General features: G+C 32.7%; 2 protein-coding genes across 4 annotated transcripts in view; one reads left to right on the plus strand and one right to left on the minus strand.

Moving 5' to 3' along the window:
* Positions 1-12,964, minus strand: part of LOC114324527 (splicing factor 3B subunit 3) — a 35,432-nt gene extending 22,468 nt beyond the window's left edge. Inside the window, exons 1-4 of one of the 3 annotated variants that reach the window (XR_003651552.2) lie at positions 12,791-12,964; positions 7,266-8,337; positions 2,586-2,920; positions 1,704-1,737 (exon numbers count right to left, since the gene is read on the minus strand). Coding sequence is in view for 1 of the 3 variants with exons in the window: in XM_028272387.2 (XP_028128188.1) it covers positions 2,586-2,920; positions 7,266-8,332 (1,402 nt within the window). In the remaining 2 variants the exon portion in view is untranslated. Of the gene's footprint in view, positions 1-1,703; positions 1,755-2,585; positions 2,921-7,265; positions 8,338-12,790 lie in introns of all 3 variants that reach the window. The other 2 variants (XR_007698499.1, XM_028272387.2) reach the window with 2 other exon arrangements.
* Positions 12,965-22,968: 10,004 nt separating this feature from the next.
* LOC126886062 (uncharacterized) lies at positions 22,969-23,760 on the plus strand. Its single transcript, XM_050652905.1, has one exon. It carries the CDS (start codon positions 22,969-22,971, stop codon positions 23,758-23,760), a length of 792 nt encoding a protein of 263 aa, XP_050508862.1.
* The last annotated feature ends 304 nt before the right edge of the window (positions 23,761-24,064 follow it).

The following is a 24,064-nucleotide window of genomic DNA, read 5'->3' on the forward strand; positions in this document are numbered from 1 at the left end:
GGTTCACTTGAACGCTGACTGTTTTAGTGCTTTCCATAAAAAATGAGATACCATAATGACGCTACTGCCATACTACCATACTGCCAAGTGATCATTTTATTTTATATAATTAACTATTGTAGCAATATCTTTAGTTTTCAAGTGATAAAACTAAGAAATTTCACTTACACACTATAAAACGTATAACTTTCAATTTACTACCTATATTATGCCAAAGTTTCGTTAACGAAACATTGTTTTTTTGTATATTGCAATTATTATTGTTTATAATTTTAAGTAAAATATTGTTCTTATACCTTTATTTATAAAGTATATAAACTTGAATTGCGAAAAATCTAATTATTTCAATGCTTGGCCATTAATGGGTTAACTTATACATTATATTGATTGTGTCCCACCTTCAGACATATCAGACGAGTTTGAAAACTACCACCATCACAGTTTTAGTTGACATACTCCTCTGATATGTGTAAAGGTGGGAAATAATCAATATAATGTAAATTTAAAGGTTTATATCGCTAAATTTCCCAGCTCGAATAGTTCCATTTCTTTTTATCTCACAAATACATTTTCCATATTTTGCGCTATTTTGCCGGTTATTAGCACACTCATCACTGTATATTATTAAACATAAGGTAACACGATTAAGCAGTTATAGATTATTTATTTTGAAAATATATTTGTAAAATTATACAAGGTACCAAAATAAAAAAAAGATTCAAATTTCATTATGATCAAAACAATGCAATGCAAACATCTAAAGAATATAAACATGTAGTAAGATAATATTTTTATATTACATTCACACTATGTTAGCTAATTACTAACAAAATTATAGGGTAAAAAGGTGAAAATATGACGTCATTAAAACACCAAACTTGTTACAATAAAAATTAACAAGGGGTGAAATGTCTCCAAAGTGGAGGCGAACACACCATTTAATAAATGTGCTGCTCCTGCTCAAGAAGTTGATTTAGGACTTTATGTATAAACTAAAATTCATAACTTTATCATTATGAATCTTATTTTAAGTCCAAAATTTAAAACATTAACAAAAAAACAATATTTAGTGGTTGCCACAATATACCAAAAATTTACAAAAAAAAAAACACCAAGACAAAGTCATATGTTAATCCGAGAAAATTCTTTCACATTATATTTTTGAATGAAAAATCATAAATATTTGAGTTAATCAAGTTAACATAATATATGGGACACTATTGGTAAAAAATAATATAAGTTCTAAGAATTTTTGGCCAAAAATGGTTTTTTAAGTGTTTTCACAATGAAAATCATTGTTTTTTTAATATACAAATAAATTTTTTTTTATTGATCATAGTTATTATTGTTAACCTTAGTATCTTATATCACTGTAAGTGTAAATCAACTTTTTTGTTCATAAATGTTTGCTGAAAAGTGCCTACTTGTTGTTGCATGTCACTTTTCTCGTATTCTGTTAATGGATGTCAAAATGAAATATGCCCCAATATCAATTCATAGAACTGAAAGTTAACCTTTCACGGAAATTTTGTTTGCAATTCCACATATATGAGAGACAAGCTTTAATTAAATAAAAATTAATTTTTTTTGTTAATTAAATACAATTATAATATTTACAAATTATCAGTTTTTTTATTAATTATTTTACAATATCATGAAGATGTTCCTGACTTTGCATCAAATCTTGTTCTTCAGATACTTACCATTTTGTCTATCCCCAATTTCTTATAGCAGGATCTGAAATAAAAAAAGCACTGGTGTTGAGAAATGTCAACAGCCAGGCATTATTAAATTGATGTTACTATGGTTTTAAATTAAAGATTTACGATTTTGAAAAGTGAGGTACGTAATAATCTCTCAGATTTGACTGATTTTGAACAAATATTTTATCACCTCATGGAAACTAAAAATGGTCATAGATATTTGAAGGGTCAGCGGGAAAAAACGATGAATGTCAATTTTTTGGTCATTATGTGCAATCAGTTAGCTTAGAACGAGTACTATCGACCTGTGAATGGCCAAGGGGAAATAACAATGGGAATCACCTTAAAAACAGGTCAGAAGATTGAATGCAAGAGGGAAAAACGATGAATATGTAACTTTGTTCTTCATTTTACCGAAAATGCTTCCAGAAAGACATTAATCATTCTTCCCCCTGACCCTTCATTTGTATACTTTAGTTATAAACACTGTAACAATTATATAACACCAAAACAACAACAACAAAAGAAGAAACTATTTGAAAAACAATCAAGATAAAAAGAAGGGTGTTCTTATAGTTGATGGTAATGACAAAAATGTGCCTTAAAAATAAAATAGTGCACAGATGAAACTATCTTATGGTTTCAAACTTATCAGGTGTACATAAAAATAATCTACAATAGAACAATAACCTACAAAATGGAAAATTACCAAAATATGGACATTTTAATACATGAGAAGAAAATTCGTAAGCATAGAATATATACCTACTTCTTGAATTCAAAAAGATATTTTGGCTGAACACATGACAACAATATCAGTTTATTTTAAATAACACATCAATGACTAGATACCTGCTTGTAAAATCAAATTCTACAACTTACCATCACTTCTTCTCTTCACCGTCCATACAGCATTTGGATTACCAGGTAACTCAGATACAGCCATTTCTGAAACCTCCAAACCGTGTCTCAATACTCTCATAGATGATCTAGGGCCCCGTCCACACAACATGTACAACTGTGGGGTATCTTCACCAGCCAAATCAGCGACTCTGGATGAGAGAATTGGAGAAAGTGATTCCAGTTCATCAACTAAGACCAAATTTCTTAAAGGTCTGGGAGCAAAGAAAAATGTGTCACCTTCTTCCAAAGGCATAGCTGAACTGAATTCCAATTCATCATCATCATCACCAAGATGAGCAATTTGGTAGAGGTAACTAAAAATATAACAATGGGTGACTTTGGTCCTTCAAAACAACACATTAACAATATCTTATGGCAGTTTTCCACTCTAAACTTTATTCAACTTCAAGCTACAGACGTAAGCAAATGCACGATAGAACCACAAGTTTGTTTAATTGTCATTTAACGGAGAGGAGAAACAAAGTGCGCGCCTGTTAGCCCAATTGACATGACTAAGATAATTCGATAATTTGTGGCCAATAGAAAGTTGCTCATCATGCGAGATAATTCGATAATTTGTGGCCATAGAAAGTTGTTCATCATGTGCAGATTCAAATATCAAATGGTGACTTGTGTGTATTCTATCAAACTTTGAAAACTGAAAAAATATAACTGTTTAGTGGAAAACCACATTTAGATACAAAAAAAGTGAAAATCTGAGTCTTAAAAATACTAAATTTGTCACAATTAAAATTAATTAATTAAGAGGTGAAATGTTTCAGGATTGGAGGCCAACACACCATTTAATAAATGTATTGGTACTATGTACAGGAAGTTTATTTAGGACTTTGTGTTTAAACTAAAATTCATAACTACACCATTATGAATCTTATTTTAAGGCCGGCCGTTGTATGAAAGAGAGGTCCCCAAATGCCGGCGCAACAGAGAGAAAAGATTCTTTCCCGAGAGATGCTGCCTCTATCGGAGAAATAACGCAATAGATATCTAAGCGAGGCCGCAAACGGCAGAATTTTTAGTGAGTCGATAGTTTAGTTAAGTACAGAGAGTATGCAGGTGCGGCCTCGCTAAGATGACTCGAAATCGTTTTATATATCAGGTGCGAACTTTTAATTTTTTAGTAGGCGGTTTAAGGACGGGGTCTCGCTGAAAATTTTACTTGGATAAATACTGTGCTCGTATCTCGTGGTAAAATCTAAACCAAAAGTATTGGAGAAATCTATTTTAGTCCATGTGGTGAGACCGCTCCCGTCTGGGAAAATTTCTGATTCGGTTTCTTTGTGGATTCCTATTCAAACATGTCCCCTCTAAACAAATCTGAAGGGTGCCGGGCGGAATTTTTGGGCAGAAACTGTTTAAACAATTTTTATAAACAAATAGAAAAGATCACGTTTTTTTGCCCCGGAACATATATTTTTAAGTTTAGTGGGTCATTCTAAACAAGAAAGGTATCTTGTAATTTTTTTTCAAAAATTGATAGTTTTCGAGTTATAGGCGATTTAAAATCTGAAAAGTGCGAAAATGCTCATTTACGAGGCCTAAAAACTCATATTTAAATTAGAACTTTTGAGGTTGCCAGATTCTTAAATTGAAGTTTAAACATTCAGCTTGAAGATTCTAAAGAGTGATTGTGTCTAACCCTAATTTAAACCGTCGTGTTTTAATTGTTAAATATACATGTCCATCCGATTTTTTTGTCGGTGCGGCGCGCTCTATTTCAAAAATCTCCAGTTTTCCTCCAAAAAATATTTTTTCTAGATTTTTTGGGACATTTTAAATAAAATAAGTTTCTTGACATTTTTCTCAAAAGTTAACAGTTTTAAAGTTATAAGCGATTTAAAATCCAAAAATGCGTTTTGGAATTTTTCGGATTTAAATCGCTTATAACTTTAAAACCATTAACTTTGGAGAAAAATGTCAAGAAACTTATTTTATTTAGAATATCACAAAAAATCTAGAAAAAATATTATTTGGAGAAAACTAGAAGATTTTTGAAATAGAGCTCGCCGTACCGGCAAAAAAATCGGATAAACATGCATATAACAACTAAAAAAAAACGGTATAAATTAAGGTTAGACGCGATCACTCATATGTGGACCATATAGAACAATTTGGTGTTGCAGGAAAACTTTTACTTCGGATGTCTGGGTTAGGCCTTTTTTGGACCAATTATAACATACTACCTCCGTAACTTTGGAACCGTTCATTTTAGAAGGGTTATGCATAGGACCTTTTTTGTTTCAAATTTAATGTAGAACAATTTTGTATAGAAGGTTGTTCATGCTAAATCGCATAGTTTTAGAAATATTGACGAAAAACGTAAAAAACTACGAATTTACCGATTTCTCCCCCCTCTCCCCCCCAAACCCGACGCTCAAAATGGTGTGACTTTTTTCTGAACATTATGTGGACCATATAGAACAATTTGGTGTTGGAGGATAACTTTCACTTTGGATGTCTGGGTATGGGTCTAACTATACCATACTATATTCCCTAAAATAAAATGTTTCATCATAACGGCTGACCTGAGTAAAAATCACTTATTTATAAGTTAAATTTGAATTATAGGCTTGGATCTCGCGTACAAAAAAGAAGTTGATTAATAACAAGCTGAAAATTTTTAACTTAACTGTGTCTAGTCGGACAAACTTTGATGTACGGGACCACTGAAACAGGCGAAGCTTTAATTGTGGAACAGGTTAAAAATTTGGAACATCAGACTACGAAAACGTTCCATGTATTTTGTCTGACAGAACTTCCAACTGATTTGTTACGATTTCATTAAACTCTTATGCAAAAATCAGACTGGTATTATCACCAACTGGGCATTTTAATAAGTTTAACACGAAGAACATGTCAAATGGCAGGAATTATATTTTTGATAAATAGCAATATGATTTTTGCATGAGAGTTTAATGAAACAGTAACAAATCAATTGGAAGTTCTGTTCGAAAAAATACATGGAGCGTTTTCGTAATCTGACGTTCCAAATTTTTAAACTGTTCTACAATTAAAACTTCTCCTATTCTTCTCCTGAAAAAACTTCTCCTGAAAACTTAGTGAAAACAGAGAAAATTTAGTGAATTGCAAATATTTAATTCAAAAGAAACTTTTTATTTATTCTAAGGGACTGTCGGCCCTCGGCAATAACGTTTTCTTTCATTCTGCGTTTAATTTTTTTAAAAATACTTATTAGTTTTCTCAGTATTCGAAAAAAATGAACACATTTAAAACACAGGAAAATTTTGAGAGGCGACATTTTGCGTCTTTCCCCTTAAATTTTTTTGCAACATGAATGAAGCACCCTGTGTATTAAATTAAAAATATACATTCAAGTAAATAAACAATAATATTTTGTTATATCAAAGTTTTCAAACAAATTTTATATAGGGTGTCTGCATAACTAGCAACCATATGGTTTCATATTAATTTTATTAATTATTAATTTTAATTATTATTAATACATTATTAATTTTACGGGAAAAGGTAATACCCAAGTTAAATACATAATCATAATTCATAGAGTATGTGTTTACTTAAGGGTAATTATCATTAGAGTAAAAGATTCACTTTATAGGAGTAAAACTGCTAAGTTGCGTTATGGGTACTAATTTATGTTTCTAGTCGTCAAGGAGTGTGATTTGATGTTTGATTTTCATATGGCAAGCGTAATTCAATCTATCTACATACTTCAAAGAAAAAAATTAGGAAGGGACAATAAAATGTAATATATTTTAGACGGAGTACGTTCAACATTTCAGGACGGGAATAATAATCATTTTTTCAGTAATAACACAATATTTGATTTTTGAGATTTCTCTAGCTGTTCATGAAATAAATAAAATTGTATATAAAAAATGATTATCTCATTTAAAATAAATATTTCTTATTTACCAATCCTTCGGTTTGGCGCCCCATTGGGGTTACGCACGCGTGCACCGCACGCGTTGCACGCCCGGTTACGGGGCCCTGATATTATTCCAAGTACGCAATAATGAACCACCCGCATCCCTCAAAACGGTATTACTCTCTATACAGTACCGAAATTTCCAAAGGAAAGTTTCAAACGGGCCATACCGCTCCTGAATTTTGCACATGTATATAATATTTTTCGTAGCGCCATCTTATACATAATGGCTACATTAACAGAGCTTAGATTCTTACAGATTCCTATACTGTATTCGTATTATATGTCGAATATTTACGTTTCACATGCCAATTTCTATTAATTTCAGAAATTTATTTTCAAAGTACACCACGCAAAAAGTACTTTATTAATTCACATTTTTTTAACGTTATATCCTTCCATTACTTCTACTGTAGTGCTAAACGGAATTTTATCATGAAATTCATTTAAATACTTAAGTAATTTAGATATAAACGCTCTTATATTTATTGAGAAAAAAGCAAAACTTTCACATTTTTTTATAAACAATACACAACAGGTAGGATAACAAAAATATGGCTGGAACTAGCGACATATATTGTTAGTAGGTTAAGCATTTTTCGGTATACATATATGCTCTAGATTATGAGTGGTGTACTTTATAAAGGTGATGGGATCGGCTATACTTATAACATTACCAATGGCCGGCCTTAAGTCCAAAATTTAAAACATTGAACAAAAGAATCAATACTTACTGGTTGCCAAACTCTGATGCTACAAATAAGAAACCAGTCTTCAATACACACATAGCAGTGGCTACAGGAACTGTATCAAAGTATTTTAACTTTATTTCAGTTACCATATCATCATCAGTCTCTAATGTTATCTTAAAAATATCTCCTTGTTCAGTTTGAGCCAAGAAAAAGAACATCGATTTTGTTTTGTGAGTAGCTGAACAAACAAATATCATTCCTCTTTCAGGATCATCTAAATCATTCCTTCTACGAGGTATGGGACAACGAATATCATGCTGTTCTCCCAAGTTTTTGTAGGTCAAATAGTTTTCTGAACAAATTAGAACTCCAGAAGGTCCATCATCTCCACCAGGTACCGTTACCAAGAAGTTAGCATGTTCTTCTAATGGTTCAGAGTATTTTCTTACCACATGGTTTACAACCAAATCAATTTCATAAAAGGTTAGTGTTTGCTGTGTTTTTTGTGCAGCCTCACCTGTGGGATCACTATCAGCTTCTTCATAGTCTATTTCTAAACAAGCAAAAATTGGATTGTCATAACCAACATCTACACCTACCATATGGTAAACTAATGTGTTACTTTTATGTGCTTCGAGTGGTGATGATATAGTCAACCTTGCTTGAGCATCTCTATTCAAAATATAAGCTAATTTTTGTTTTTCTATAGCTCCAATCATTACAGCTCTCCCTCTTAAATCTGTAGCCAGATATTGACCTGGGACAATACGCCTACCTCCTGATTTTCCAAAAGTTTCTTGATGGACCTTTTCAAAAACATTTTTCTGTTGATTATACTCTAGAATCACCAATCTTCCAGAGTCTGAACCTACTATTACATAGTCCTTAGTTCCACCAGTTAACCTAAAGGGCATCAAAGATCTAATGATACCAAAGATCTCTATGGTTAAGAGTGTATGCACTTTTCCAGTGTTGGGATCCGGTCTAAGCAGTTCTAAGATTTTTCCTCTTGAAATTACAATCTCTTGTATTTTGGAACCCGAGAAATTACCATGAATTGCATGGGAAATAGTAGTACCCCTTTGCAGGGTTAAGTTGTACAAGAACATCTTGTCTGAAAACAAAAAGTAAAATTAAAGATACAGTATGTGGTTAATTACAACATAAACATTTTTACAACAATGTGAGATACAGTTATGAAAAACAGGAGTGAAGAAAAACTATGCAATATTAGAATATTCTATTAATAAACCAGAACATGGTACTCAAAATAAGTTATTGTGTTGTTGATAATTATACCTTTATTATGATTATACTTATATTACCTGATGCAATTAAACTATATCCAAGATGTGCTCACAGGTTTCCAAAACATTTCAAGCAGAGTGAACCAAAATCAGACATTGCATCTTTAAAAAGACAGAAACCATTAAAAAAATTGATTTAGCTTGAATATGACACCAAATAAGTTTTTTTTTTTCAAAATGAAATCTGGTTTCTGAGAAGCAAATTTCATTGATTTGATATACAAAATTTCTTCATCTGTATTATTGCAAAAGGAATATTAAATATAGGAGAAGTAGTAAAGTATTTTTCTAGAAAGAAAAAATTATCTTGTCAATTTGTAAAAAATCAAAGTATTTTGGAAGGAAAAAAGTTTAAAAGGCGTAAGGCTTGGTCAAATCAGGGCACATTGTCTCAGAGGTGTGGCAATACATTTTTTGCGCAATTTTTCTAAGCTTCTAACCATCATCTGTTCCCTGTTCTGACCAGTGTTGTCACAGCTCTGGAAAAAATTTCAGAAGTGTTTTCTAACTTCAACCAGAGAACAATAACCACAGAGAAACGACACGACCATACTTAAAACGTGTACCGTTTTTGAAGACGCATGCGCGAACCTGGTTGCTTTATGTGTTCCCAACACATGCTAATTCCAGCTAATTCTGTCACTCTGGTTGTTTTACGATAGTTCGTAGGCGTGTATGGTAAATACTTGACTTAACAAGTTTGTTTGAGCATTTATATAATAATTATAATAGTTAAAATGTCTGGTTACTCGTGTGTGGTTCACGGATGTTCACATATTTATATTTATAGAAATATACTCTTACAGTACTTCTTGGGTTTTTATTCGTTTGCTCCGATATTCGACTTTAAAGGAAAACTGTACTTTTGATAGGTTTCCAAGACAAGAACCATATTGACATTCGATTTCAACGTAAAGTTTCTTGTTATTGATAACGAACATTTGTCACCCAAAGAAAATTGGAACTTTCAGAGTTTGTGACATTTCTGTAGCCGTTACAATGGCTGTGTTATTTTTCGATAACCTATATTAAAAAGTATAATTTATTAGGAAATACCTCGACGAACAAATTATATCTTGTATCAGCCCAAGCCAAAAACAATCAGTGAAAGCCACACCTACCGTAATAAATAGGTATATTTTATTATTGGTCTTTCAATGCCAAAATCAGGATAAATAAAAAGGTATTTTCATTTGTGGTTCCAATCAATATGATTTTCATCATTACTTTGCATTGTGCGGTATATTTTCAACCTTTTGTAAATAAAAAATAATTCCATTATTATAAAGAATGCCAACAAAAGCCGGCCCTGTACGCAACTTTTTTCTCGGTGCAATATTCTATATTTATTGAAAGTCAACATAAGTGCTTAATTTTATTTACGAATTTATATTTTGTGATATGCCCACTGACTATTGCTTCGATGGTCGCTCTGGTTGCTTTAAGTGTCGTTGGCAGCTTAGCCACCAAAGATCAAAGGCGTGTCGTTTCTCTGTGGTTATTGTTCTCTGCTTCAACCTTACTCTCAGACATAAAGTACAGATTCCATAAAGAAGTCTCAGAATAAATAATGGATACATATAAAAGTATAGGTACATAAAAAAATGAACTGATGAAAAGTACTTGCCACTTGTCACATCATAATTTCCATGACTCTTTCTCAAAACCACCTGTCATACATTCGGTTTAAGTGATAATTTTCTATTACAAAATCTGATATTGAGCATATTCATAGAAGAATCTGATATTGAGCAGGAAGAAATAGATTTGGAAGAGCCACAACCCAAGAAAATGAAAATACTTTATAAATATTATACCAATACCTTAAAAAAATTTAAAATGGACATAGCTGAATATTTTTTTTACCAAATAGGTAAAATAAAAAAGAAGGGCGGCCTTCACTTAACGAGACGGCTGAAAAAATTGTAACTCCTACGAAAAGTCGACCACATGCCATCACTAGGAAAGACAACATAGGACACTGACATCTATGGACCAAAACGAAGATACGGCTTTTGCAAGAAAGGCTACACGACAATTCTGTGTCAAAAATGTGACATGAGACTATAATTTACACCATCTACGAATTGTTTTTTTTTTAAATTTTCGTAACTCTCCATAAATTTTTATCTTTGTTTTTTCTTGTAACTTAGTAAGTATTAAAGTTCAAGTTTGCTTATTTCTGTAGTTTTTCTTACATATTGTAAGCCCTAAAAAATTACTTTTGTTAGTAGTGATCTCTCATTTGCACAATACAAAAATTTTAACCTCAAACTCTTAGTGTTGCTTTGGAGCAACATTCTCATTATACCACTAATGGACAATGTTACTTGAGGGCAACATTTTCAAACTCCACTTTTTATACAAAAATTGCATATACCAACCCCATTGATGCGTTCATAATCGCAAAAAAACATTCAGACGAATTTTTAGAATTTTATTTCAATGAATTTAAGGTGTGACGGTTACAGGGTTAACCAAATTTTGCCAAAGGAAGGACACTAGGTGGTTTCTCAGTGAGTCTTGCAGGATCAATTAATTTCATATTAATTAACACCTGATTATTAAAATCAAATCTCTTACATATCTGGTTTATACTTTCTATAAAAAAATCTAACATCTTTTCCTTAAAATTATATTAGAATCTCTAACATTTAACAAAGGTATCTTAGCCTCAATATAGTTGTTCAAGTGGTAATAAATTTCCAGGGTCTCTATTAATCACCTTTAAGGGTTGTCGCGATAAGTTGTCTTTTTATAAAATCTAGTAAACTATAGTAACTTAAGCTCATAGAACTACGTAAATTATGTATTTTAAGCTTTTCGGGCTGCATTTCCTTTCCCCATTTTTGATTTTTTGGGTGAAAAAAAAAGAGAAATCAGTAGATAGGTAGATTTGACAGGAGATCAATAGATCTACTGAAAAATCGTTAGCTGTGACATCACTACCTCTGACCAAGGATAAGAATTATTGTTCTTAAAAACTCACATCTTGGTTGGATTATTACTTGTCTGAAATTTAGCAGTAGTTCAGACATAATACATGACTACTTGTAAGAACATGGAGCCAATATCACTTGGTAACTAGGCATAATGAATGAAATCAAGGGTACGATATTGTAAGTTTTGTGAAAAGTCGACTATCATGACTGGAGGCATGTTCAGAGACAAGATACAAACACAACAAAGAAAATATTACAATGGAAGCCAATACGAAGATGAAAAAGGAAGGACCAGAACGAGATGGTTGGATGACATGGAAGATGACCCGAAAACTATTAATAGGTTTATTCGCGGAGCACATCCTGAACTTACCCAGAGGGAGAACACCTGTGCATTAGCTCACCCAATTTTGTAATGACAATGGAGAAGGTCATAAGAGAGGTCTCAATAGCAGGACATAGCTGGACCGGCAAAGGGCCATCCAGGATTATGATGCCAAAATAAGAGGAAGAACTAGGGATTTACTGAACGGGCATCTAAAGATGTCATCTCATCCGCCCTTGACTTGAAAAGCAAATGACATCTTTAGACGTCATCTGCAGCGAAAGCATTAAAAGTAGAAATAAGTATAAGTACAAGAACTTATTGTGAATGACTTTTAATAGGACTAAAGGGAATAGTCTATATCTACAAAGTTTATAGACATCTTTGATCCAGTTTTAGCAGTTATCATCACAATCTTATTACATAAACTGGATATGTAATACACTACAAAATGTCTCAGGATTGGAGGCCAACACACCATTTAATGAATGTATTGGTACTATGTACAGGAATTTAATATAGGACACTAGCGTCTTTCTATTTCTTAAACGAAAATAAAGAAATTAAAAACAATGTCCAAAATTGAGTTATAAGGAAACCACATAAAAAAAGGCAAAAATAAATATTAAAAACTAATTTGTAAAAACCGCCAATATTCAATCTAAATAGAAATAATAATAGTCCTCAACCATAATAAAAGCCACCAATTTTTTAACGGCCATGGACAACGCCACGTTGTGGAGAATTTGTTTAAATTCTAATATATTTGTAGGAGCTGTGAATAATACCGAAATAATTATCAAAACTCGAAGTAAAAAATTGTGTTCCTAATAATCTTATCCAGGAAACACTAATTAAGTATTATTTTATTTGTAATGTATGAAATGCACATAGATGGGTTATATTTATGAAAATATGAAATGAACTAAGTATTTCGAAAAAATATTATGTTCAAACCGTTATGTAGATAATTTTATAACCATATAGCAATACCTTAATAGAAGATGATCAAAACTGGTTTAGATCTTCATAAAAACATTTTTTTCCATAAACACCGCCATTTCCTGCACAAGCCGCATTTTTCGTTGTTTGTCACCTGTTTGTCAAACACAGAATGAAGATGAAGAATGAAATGAAAAACATGTTCTGTGTCGTCTGTGTGATAAACTTGACACACAGGATAGCCAACAACTCGATTCTAGATCCTGACCCGAATATTAGCGGCGTGTAATTTGTGTTGCCTATATAAACTTGAATCACGAATTATTATCGGTGGCATAATATGTAGAGTAGAGTAGAGTAGAGTATTTATTGGTAATAATGTACAAATGTACTTTTACAGGTCAGCAATAATTAAAATTGTCTAAAATTACATTAAAAGTAAAAAAAACCTATTACTAAAATTTAAAAACTAAACACTAATTAAATTACAGGACAAAACAAAATTTAGATCTGAAGTACTCCTCAAATGAGTAGAAAGCACCCATCAGAAGATAATTTTTAATTTGTCTCTTAAATTGGTTAAAATCAAGACTTTTAATAGATATTGGTATACAGTTATAAAATTTCAATGCTAGGTATCTGGTTCCATTTCTGGTCCTCTCAAGTCGACTGAAGTCTGGTACAAGGGCATCATGATTTCTAGTCTGATAAGTATGCTGTTGTGTTTTATACAGATCTACATTTTGATGAACATACAACAGGCACTGCATAATGTACACAGAAGGTAGTGTGAGAATCCTCAGGTTTCTGAAAGACTGCCTACAATCGTCCCGATAACCCTGACCTGTGATTATGCGAATACACTTTCTCTGCTGACCAAACACCTTATCTATATGGCAAGAGTGTCCCCAGGAAAGGATTGCGTAAGTTAGTCGTGAGTGAAAGTTGCTGTGATATGATGTAAGAAGGGTTTGAAGGGAGGTAACCTTAGATAGGTTTCTAAATAAAAAGAGTTGGCTTGAGAGCTTTTGGGAAAGTTTCAGTATGTGCCGTTCCCAAGTGAGTCCCTGATCAAGATAAACACCAAGAAATTTAGCTTCCTGTGAACAATCTGTTAAAATGGGATGTGTAATGGTGTTATGTCTTAGGGTAAAGTTCACTGTTTGTGATTTTGAGTTATTGAGAGAGAGACGATTTGCCAAAAACCATTGGAACAAATTGCTCTCTGTGGTCTCAAGATCAATATCACTGATTTGGGAAGGGTGGTAACTTTGATAGCATGTAGTATCATCAGCAAATAGGACTGTGCTTACCGGGCCCTCTTGTGAAAATCCCAAGTCATTTATATAAATGAGAAATAATATTGGACCTAGAACTGACCCTTGAGGCACTCCATACATCAAAGGTTTTTTATCAGATTTGAGCTGGTTAAAAAACACATATTGAAATCTATCTGATAGATAAGACTCGATCAATTGAATAGACATAGGATGAAAATTATAGGCATGTAATTTTTTAAGAAGAATACTATGAGTGACACAATCAAAAGCTTTAGTAAGATCAAGGAACGAGGCAAGGGTATCAAGAAAGTTTTCAAATCCTTCCAAAATACTGCCTGTAAAATGATCGATAGCAAGTGTTGTTGTTTTGTTTTTTCTAAATCCAAATTGCTGCACTGCAAAAAGCCGATTAGATTCAAAATAGTCATTGATCTGCTTCTTTAGGATTCTCTCAAACACCTTGGAAAGAATTGGCAAAAGAGAAATTGGACGAAAGTTATTATGATCATCAGCCGAACCTTTACGTTTAAAGAGAGGTATGACTTTCGCAGTTTTAAACACTGAAGGAAAAATGCAGGATGAAATTGAGTAGTTTATTAGTTTAGTTAAAGGTAAGCTAATGTTGTGTTTAATTGCCTTGATTATTTTTGTGTTCATTCCATCCGGGTCCTTGCTCTGGCTATTTTTTAATTCTTCAATTGCTTTTACAACTTCCTCCAAATTTGTTGGCTCAAATCTGAAGGAGCAGTGATTAGAGGCGAATGAAGGAGCATGTGGTATAAAACTAAGGTATGTATTGAATGATTGGTCAGTATGATTAAGTGTATTTATTACATTTTCAGCAATACCACAGAAGAAATTATTAAAACTATTTGCATTGAGTGATGAATTTTTTATTGGTAAATTCTTACATCTTGAGTTTATTAGGGACCACATAGCCTGTTGACGGTTGTTAGAGTTTAATATAAAATCATCATTAGATTTAATCTTTGCCTTATGTATAGCATGTCTGTATTTTTTCCTATATTCTGAGAGTGTTTTCTTTGTCACTAAAACGGGGTCACTTTTATTTAAAGATGTCAAAAATTGTAGTTTCTCCCTCATAAGTTTCAAATCATCATTAAACCAAGAATTTTTTTTACATTGTTTACCTTGCTCAACAAGCCTAGATTTTTCAGGAAAAGACAGATTTATTGCCTGCGTTAAAATATCGATAAACATTTTAAACCTTGAGTCCACATCAATACATTCATTATCAATAAATTCAAAATTTTGTAAGCAAAGATTGTTATTTAAAGAGGCCAGTCCCATCTCTGTAATGGGCCTGTAGCTTATTCTAGATTTAGAAGTAGTTTGGGACACTTCACATTTAAACAATATGCCTTTGTGGTCTGAAGTGTGTGAAAGATCAACAGCTTCGGATTGCAACATGGTACTATTAATATTTGTAAATATGTTATCAAGACATCTATTATAACGGGTGTTAAATTTTATTGATTTTTTGAGGTTATAGGATCTAAAGAAATTGCACAGATCCAGGGCTGCAATATCCCTTTCATTGAAGTGCACATTGAAATCCCCTGTTATAATAAGAGGTTTATTTGTATTTAACTTTTTGAAAACTTTTGACATTGTATTGAAGAATTGATTTAAATCACCATCTGGGGTACGATACACAGTGACAAGTTGAATATCAAATTTTACCAAATGTACACCTGTTATTTCACAATGTTTTTCAAGAGACAAACTTTCAAGATTTAATGAAACAGAATCAAAGGTTTCTTTAATATATATACTTACACCCCCATGAGAGCCCACAGTCCTTGCAAAGCCAGAAATCATTCTGTAGTTCTTAATTTTAATTGAAAATAGTTCCTCAGATACTAGCCAGTGTTCATTTATACATAAGCAATCTGCTGATACTTCATTGAGGAGGACCTCCAGATCTAAGAAGGAGGTACGCAAACATTGTATATTACAGTGTAAAATAGTTTTTTGTGCTTTCTTAAAATTTCCTAAAATACCTTTATTATTATTATTATGTACAGGAACATTTACTGCACCACGGTTTTCTTCAGCGGATTCACTGAGGATCGAGGGCGTTGAACATGGAGAAAATGGTTTATGTTAGTTCCCAGTGGCCATAAATCAGATGACATTATGGCATCATTGTTTATCTCAGGAACTCCTACCTTAAAAGAGCTATATAGGTGGTTCTTTTTGGTAACCATCTTCTCACACACACAGTCCTGGTCAAGCTCATATTTTTTGAGAAAGTTGAAAACATCAGTTGCTTCAGTTTCAGGAGTAAAACCTGATATAAATACCCATGATTTAATTGGAGTAGGTGCTACAACCTTTAGTAGGTTATCAGTGTTAATGCCTTTCTTGGGACTTGGTCTTCTGTTTTGTTTTCTTTTTTTATATGACACCAGTTTGAAACCATCATTTTCAGTCACTTCCTCTTGGATGACGGGAAGGATTTGTAACTCAGAAGAGAGTTGTGAGTTTAGATTGGAATCATTGGCAATGTGGCTTTGATCTTGCTGAGTATTGTGATGCAATTGCGATTTTTGTTGTTTTTGATGTTGACTGACAGTGACATTTTTGACGACTTTGACGTTGTCATCTTTCACTCCTTCCACTGCAGTTTGCGAAACTGTCGGTAATACGGTGTTGCCAATCCCAAGTAGCAATTTTTCGACACATTGGTTGTCAGTACAAACAAATGCACTGTATATAACGTTGCCCAAGAGCATTTTCAGTTGTTTCGGCCAACGTCCCCTATCCCGACTGACATTACGATGTTACAACTTTAAGTAATACCTTTAGTTATACGGGCAACTAATTTATTACCATTGTGACAACTACATATCACAGTTCAGTTTTTTCAACAATCGCAACGACTTAAAAACGTTATAATGCTAAACTAATTTACGCCCTGGCCGATTTGGGTTTTCTGGCCGACTCTGAAGTTGTCTGTCACGACCCTAGGTGTTTGACACATTTGCGGCAACTTCAGAAGGAGAAGAATAATTTACTTTATAACCTTATTTTTTTCTTATTATTATATGTTTTATTTTGCTGGAAATTTTCGATTTATTTAACAACCTGTTTGTTTTTTTTTAATAGCTGGTTTCCATTCCATTGTCCACTGTTTTATTAGTAGATTTGATAACCTTAATCTTTCAATCTTTGTATCAGCTTTGCTAGACGGGGTTGCCAGGTCAGTTTTTACTCTTTCAGTAGTTTTGCTCTCACAAAATCAGTAGATTCTTTTTAGGCCATGTAAATACAGTATACTTATACAGTAATCTGCATATCCGTCTTAACTGTCCCAAGAGGAATTCCAAAAAATTGGAAACCTAATTATTTTAAAACAACAACTGGTAATTACCATTTTTTAGCTAAAATCTACTAAATCAAAAACTAAAATATACTTAAGGATTTTTGGGATATATTTGGGATTTTTGATAATAAAAACAACAGCTAACTTACGGGGATAGGCGCAAAATGTCGCCCGTTAAAATGTTCAATGTATTTTAAATGTTTTAATTTTTTGAGAATCCTAAGAAAACTAAAATTATTTTGAAAAATTTAAACGCAGAAAGAAAGATTACGTTATTCCAAGGACAAAAATGTAGTGTCATTTTAATTCCAAATATCTCATTCAAAAGAAACGTTTTGGTTTTTCTAAATAATGCAGTCTTTCATTCTGCGTTTAAATTTTTCAAAAATACTTATTATAGTTTCCTAATGATTCGAAAAAAATGAATAAGTACATTTAACAACTAGAATATTTTGTCATCCACTAATTTTAACAGCTGCATGTCTGGATCAAATTCTTCAAACAATTGTTTCGCATTTAACATTAGAAACACGTGAACACAACATTTTGGGTTTTGCAAAGTTACATATGTTTAGATATTTTAGTTTTCCATCGTTAGCTTCTAATAGGCTCACCGAATGCCAGAACTCTTCAATAACACCTGAAATACTGCTTGCACTGTTACTTGAAATCTGCAAGTTTGTTACACAAGAATCCAGTTTCATTTCTCTGTAATATTCATCATCTACGTCCTGAATCTTATTTTCGGCAATGACCTATTTATTCTGAATCTTATTTTCGGATTGGGAAATTGTAACCAAATGTGTGAAAATTAATTTAGAAATGGGGTAAATACTATTAAAAAGCAAATTTTATTTTAGTCATAACAAAATGTTGAAATATACCAAAAATCTACTAAAAAATATTACCTACTAGAATATTTTAAAAAATATCAAAAATCTACCAAAAAAGTAGAAATCTAGAAATCTCCTAAATGTGGCAACGCTGTTAAGGAGATTGCTACACTTTTGACACTGGTCACATGACCTCTCTGTCACCCAATAAGAGAGCGCGTTCTAAAATGGTTGGGATAGTCAGCGCGGCCGGGTTTGGTTGGCGATTGGACTTCTAAGTTGTCTTATCGGTCTAGAGTTGGTAATAAGGTATTTTTTTAGTAATATTGGTAATATTGTTTAATGCACCATTTTGGTTTTACTTGAGATTTTTGGGATGTAAAGAAAATGAAAACACAGAATATAAAAAATGCAGGCATTTTCTGATAACTTTAAAAGCACCATCAATACATTAAATTTATACAGAACATATTTAACATAAATTTTGACTTTATTATTAAAATTTGATTTTTTTAAATTTGCATATTTTTGTCAAAAATGTCGTAAAAAAGTAGCGCGTGTGTTTTTTAAAGGTGAAATATCCATATTTGACGGTAATCTGAGATGCGTTTATAAATTTCAGATCAGGTAATTTTGTTATGTCCTTTATGTATTTATATAAATTTAAATACCTAATACGATGTCAAAATAGTTATCTTTTTGGTTTTCGCATTCACCATACAGGTGTTAAAAATATAGGTAAAAAAACATAACTAGTCTGACTCCTTGAGCAACCATTGCACGCGCAGGTTCTTTTTATAGTCGCTTCAGTTGTCTTATGCAACGCTTACGAAACGATGTTGCTTCATAGGAGGTTGCCTAGGCAACGTCAAGACAACTCAAAAATCGTCCACCAAATTAGTGCAGAATAGGGTCGTCTTCTAGGCAATAACAATGTTGTAACAAAACGTTGCCACGCGGTAGACAACGTTGTCGCGTCGACAAATTGCTACTTGGGATGTCAACAAAATTTCCTGTTAGCTTTTTAGGGGATGGCTTTGGTGGCTTTCTAACCTCACTTCTTGCGATGTCCAGTTTTTCTAGAAGAATTACCTGATTTTTGTTCAGCAAATCGTTGTTTTCCACCAACAGCTTATTTTTTTCCTCCAGAAGTTTGATGATAATTTCATACAGACCCTTCTCTGTCTCCCAAAAGTCGACACACCCATAAGCCGGAATGTGACGACAAGCTGCAGTCTTCTGAGTGGCTGCCTGAATTAAGCAGGATGAATGGAACGATTTTTCACATTTCCCGCATTGCACTGTGCAAGTTGAACTGAAAACAGTAAATTTTCAACTTTTCGTCATGTTTTTCGCGTTGTTTTACAGACGCACTTGCCAAAACATTCCGACCGTCGGCCATCTTGGATTGATATGATATGTAGTTCACTATTCCTGCCTTTTTCCTTTTTCCGCAATAAAACTAGCATTTGTTTCAAGCTCTATTTTATTCTTCCAAGAAATAAAGTCATCATGGTTGGAAAACTCTATTGTATCGTATTGCATAGGAATGCTATGAGAAGTTTCATAATGTTTAATAAAGTCCTTTTTAAAAGTTGCATGATAATTACACAGAGAACATTTATGTTGAAATGTTTTAGTTTCTGCAGAAACCGAAGCAGAAACTGATACATTTGTGTGCACTTTTTTGACATGAAAGTTTAAACTTGACTTATATCTAAATTGTTTATCAATTATCACAATGTGTGCACTTATATAGACTTTTAAAGGGGCAATTGCATCCAATTTGTCGGGATGCGAACTTTTTACATGTCTTTTTAAATCAAGTTTACGTTTATACACTTTACCGCATTGCACGCACTTATTAATTCTTTCCACACCGAACATTTTCGTTGTCAAGAAAATGAAATACCTACTCAAAAGCAAACACAAACACAGAACTGTGAACAGTAGAAATGATTGAATCGGAAAATTGATCTAACCGCTTCACTGTTCAATTGGTAATTATACAAAGAGTCTACATTCTACCACGTCCAATACTATTTATTAAATATCATGTAACCGCAGTAAATATCGGTTTTTATTATCACTAAATAGTCTTTTCAGCGTTTTAAATAACTCAAAAGGCCCATTTCGTCGATTCAAGTTTATATAGAGGCAACCCAAATTACACGCCGCTACGCCTCGGGTCAAGATTTAGACAGAATATAGCCAACACCGTAATGTAAAGTTCCCATGATTACGTCATATGCGATAGCCGATTCTCCGAGAGCTTTTTGGTTTTTTCATTGTCGATTTATTCATAAAATATGAATAAATTTTAATAAATCTTGTTATCATCATGCGCCAGTTTTTCATACAAAAATTCTAATCTCCTAAAATGTAGGCCCATATCGGTTTCTTTAAAATTAATATTATTCGGAAGTTAATTTCTTGTTGCATTTTAATATTCTCCTTTAATAATCTGCTATCTTTAAAGGAAATTAACAACAATTTTAACTGAATTAATTAATTATTATGTTATAAATTTTTTACAGTGAAGAACATTTTTTAATGATCCATTCTAGTCTGAATGATGTGATATATTTGACTGTTTCCCCCTTTAGTTCGTCTTCTATGTCCATGTTCGTTTTAAGTCTTTTCTCGCCCTCTCTTGTAATGTGGGGGGAATAGTATTGCACTCATTTTTTTTCCAATTTTAGTAAGCTTTAGTACTACTCTTTTTTTAATTTATATTTGTTTCCATAGCATACGTAACAATAACTGGTTTAATAAAGGTTCTGTTCTCTACAGATTCATTTTTGTATTTTTGCTATTTTTTGCTTATCAGTAAATTTATGTTTATGCCATATGACCATGGACGTGCTGTGTTTATACGTCCATGCATATATGACTGATCTTTTAAAATTCTTCCTTTTACTCTGTCCCTAACCAGAGTTTTTCAAATTCTCTCCCAGGTGGGTACAGTTACAAACCTATATAATTTGATGAGATCATGTGTGTATCTGTTTTTCCGTCTTCCTTCTATATACTTTGTTATATTTTCATTTATCTCCAAATTTTTGCTTCATTTCCTAATGCTTCTATTAGTGCGGTCTTTGTGATGGCTATGATATTCGGGTAATCTGCGTAGGCTATATTATATATAGTTCAGCTCAACAGGCCTTAGGGGCCCAAGGCTTCAATTGTTTTCTTCCATTTCTTTCTGTCTTGTGCTAGGTTTTTCCAATCTTGTACCCTCAGCGACTTCAGATCTTCTTTTGCAGACTCCAACCATCTTCTTCGGGGGCGTCCTCTTTTTCTTTTTGTACCAGCCTCCGTGTTTATTAGTTGATTGGGAACTCTTCCTTCTTCCATTCTTGCTATATGCCCAAGCCATCTTAATCTTTGAATTTTGGCGAGTGTTGTTATTTTTGGTTGTCCATATATTTGCATTATTTCTTCATTCGTTCTTCTTCGCCAGATATTCCCCTCTTTTAAACCTCCATATATCCTTCTGAGGATCTTTCGTTCCCATCTATCTAATTTTACTTCCATATCTTTATTTAATGTCCAGGTCTCGCTAGCATAGAGTACCGTAGGTCGGATAACTGTTGTATATATTCGTTTTTTTGCTTTTCTGGATATTATCTTCGACCTCAGTATCTTATTTAGACTTCCAGCACTCTTACTACCTTTCGCCATTCTTTTTGCTATTTCTTGGTTCTCTTCGTTCCTATTTGTTAGTGTTACTCCCAAGAAATCGAATTGGCCGACAATTTCGAAGTTATATTCTTTACTTGGGCTTTGTATCTTAAAGGACTGTCCCAGATGATTTTCATTTCCCTTCATCACCATATATTTCGTTTTCTCTTCGTTTATTTCTAAACCATATTCCTTGGCTGTTCTTTCTAGTCTATTGAAGATTTCTCTTAATTCTGCAGGTCTCCTTGTTATTAAGGTAATATCATCTGCGTATGCTACACATTGATGCCTGTGATGATAAACTGTGCCTTTAGTATAGATATTGCATTCTCGTATAATCTTCTCTAAAATTAAATTGAAGAAATCTGTTGATAACGGGTCACCTTGTCGCAGGCCTCTATTGGTGATAAAGCTATCCGAAACCCGTATCCTTCTATCCAGTGGTGTCATCGTGTGGGAACGCGTGGGAACGCCGTTCCCGCACTGGTTAGGAAAAGAAAAAAAAATAATAGCGAATTTAGGTTTTGTAAAAAAAATTAGCAGTGCGTTCCGGCACTGCGTTCCCGCACTGCTAATTTTGCCATGACACCACTGCTTCTATCATAACTTTACTTTTAGTGTCACTAAGTATGCATTTAGTCAATCTTACTATTTTTGGTGGAAATTCAAAATATTCTAGTGTTTCATATACTTTACTTCTTTTTATGGTATCGTATGCCTGTTTAAAATCAATAAATAACATATTTAATGCTAGGTTGAATTCATATGAGCTAGATAAAATTTGTTTCATTGCAAAAATTTGGTCTATTACCGATCTTTGTGCTCTAAAACCCGCTTGATATTCACCTAGACAATTTTCCACTTTTGTTTTAATTTTATTTCTAATTAATATGGCCAGAATCTTATATACTGTATCTTGTAGAGCTATTCCCCTGTAATTTCTACAATCTGTAACGTCTCATTTTTTATGTAAAGCAAGGTTAAGTATGAGCAAATCAAGGTTAAGTACAAGTAAACATTACAAAAATGAGCTCTACAGAAAAATTTTGTTTTTTCTGCAAAAAAAAGGTAGTTCATGCTGTAATGTGCAGTATTTGTAAGGGAAATTATTTTCACGAGAGTTGTGCAGAAAAATCTGGAGCAATGAAAGGAAATACAATCAAATGTGGTCAATGTGCAAAAAGTGAGGTTAAGTCGGATGAAGTCGATTTTTCTTCAAACAAATCAAAGGAAATCTCAGAGTTTCAAAAGTTATTTCAGAAAATGGAAGAATCTATGGAATTCCTGAGCAGCAAATTTGATACTCTTACAGTGGAAAATCAAAATGCATTACGGGAATTGCGAGATATGAAAAGAGAAAATATCCAATTAAAAACCAAAGTTAGCCAGCTGGAAAAAAGAATCTGTGAACTAGAAATCAAAGAATTTTCCTGTAACCTAGAGATTCACGGAACTCAAATCAAAAATGAAGATCCCAAAGAAGTTCTAATGGAAATTGCTAATGATCTTTTATCATGTAATTTTAATAGTCAAGATGTGTCAGACTGCTTCAAACAAGAAACCAAAAATGGAGCAATAATTGTTGCAAAGATGAGATCACGTGATATAAAAACTAAGTTTATCAAAGCACGAAAAAATCGTAAAATGGAATCTAATATGCTGAGTTGCAACAAAAACAAAGAGAATACCTCAAAGATCTATATAAACGAGCAGCTCACCTTTACAAACAGAAACTTGTTTAACATTGCATACAAATTAAAAAAGGAAAGGAAATACAAATACTGTTGGACAAAAAATGGTAGGGTATATGTAAAAAAATCTGATGATTCTGAGCCAATTTACATTCACAATGAGGATATTATCAAAACTCTTTAATATTATTTGTGTGAACATTATAGTAAAATGGAAAATACGTTAGTAAAATGGATAATGATTGTAAATTGCAAATAAAATTTAAACTGGATAAAGTACAGTGTGATAATAGTACTGAGTTTAACATACTCTACCTGAATGCTCAGTCTTTGAGAAATAAGATATTGAACTTTGAAACGTTAGTTGTTAAGTTAAATATGCCAGATTTAATTGTAGTGGCCGAACATTGGCTGAGAGTGGGTGAAGAAACATATTTTAATGTGAATGGTTATAGTTCAGTTTTTGTTTGTAGGGATAAAGAAGGTGG

This window comes from Diabrotica virgifera, chromosome 6, assembly GCF_917563875.1.
Source record: "Diabrotica virgifera virgifera chromosome 6, PGI_DIABVI_V3a".
NCBI lineage: Eukaryota > Metazoa > Arthropoda > Insecta > Coleoptera > Chrysomelidae > Diabrotica > Diabrotica virgifera.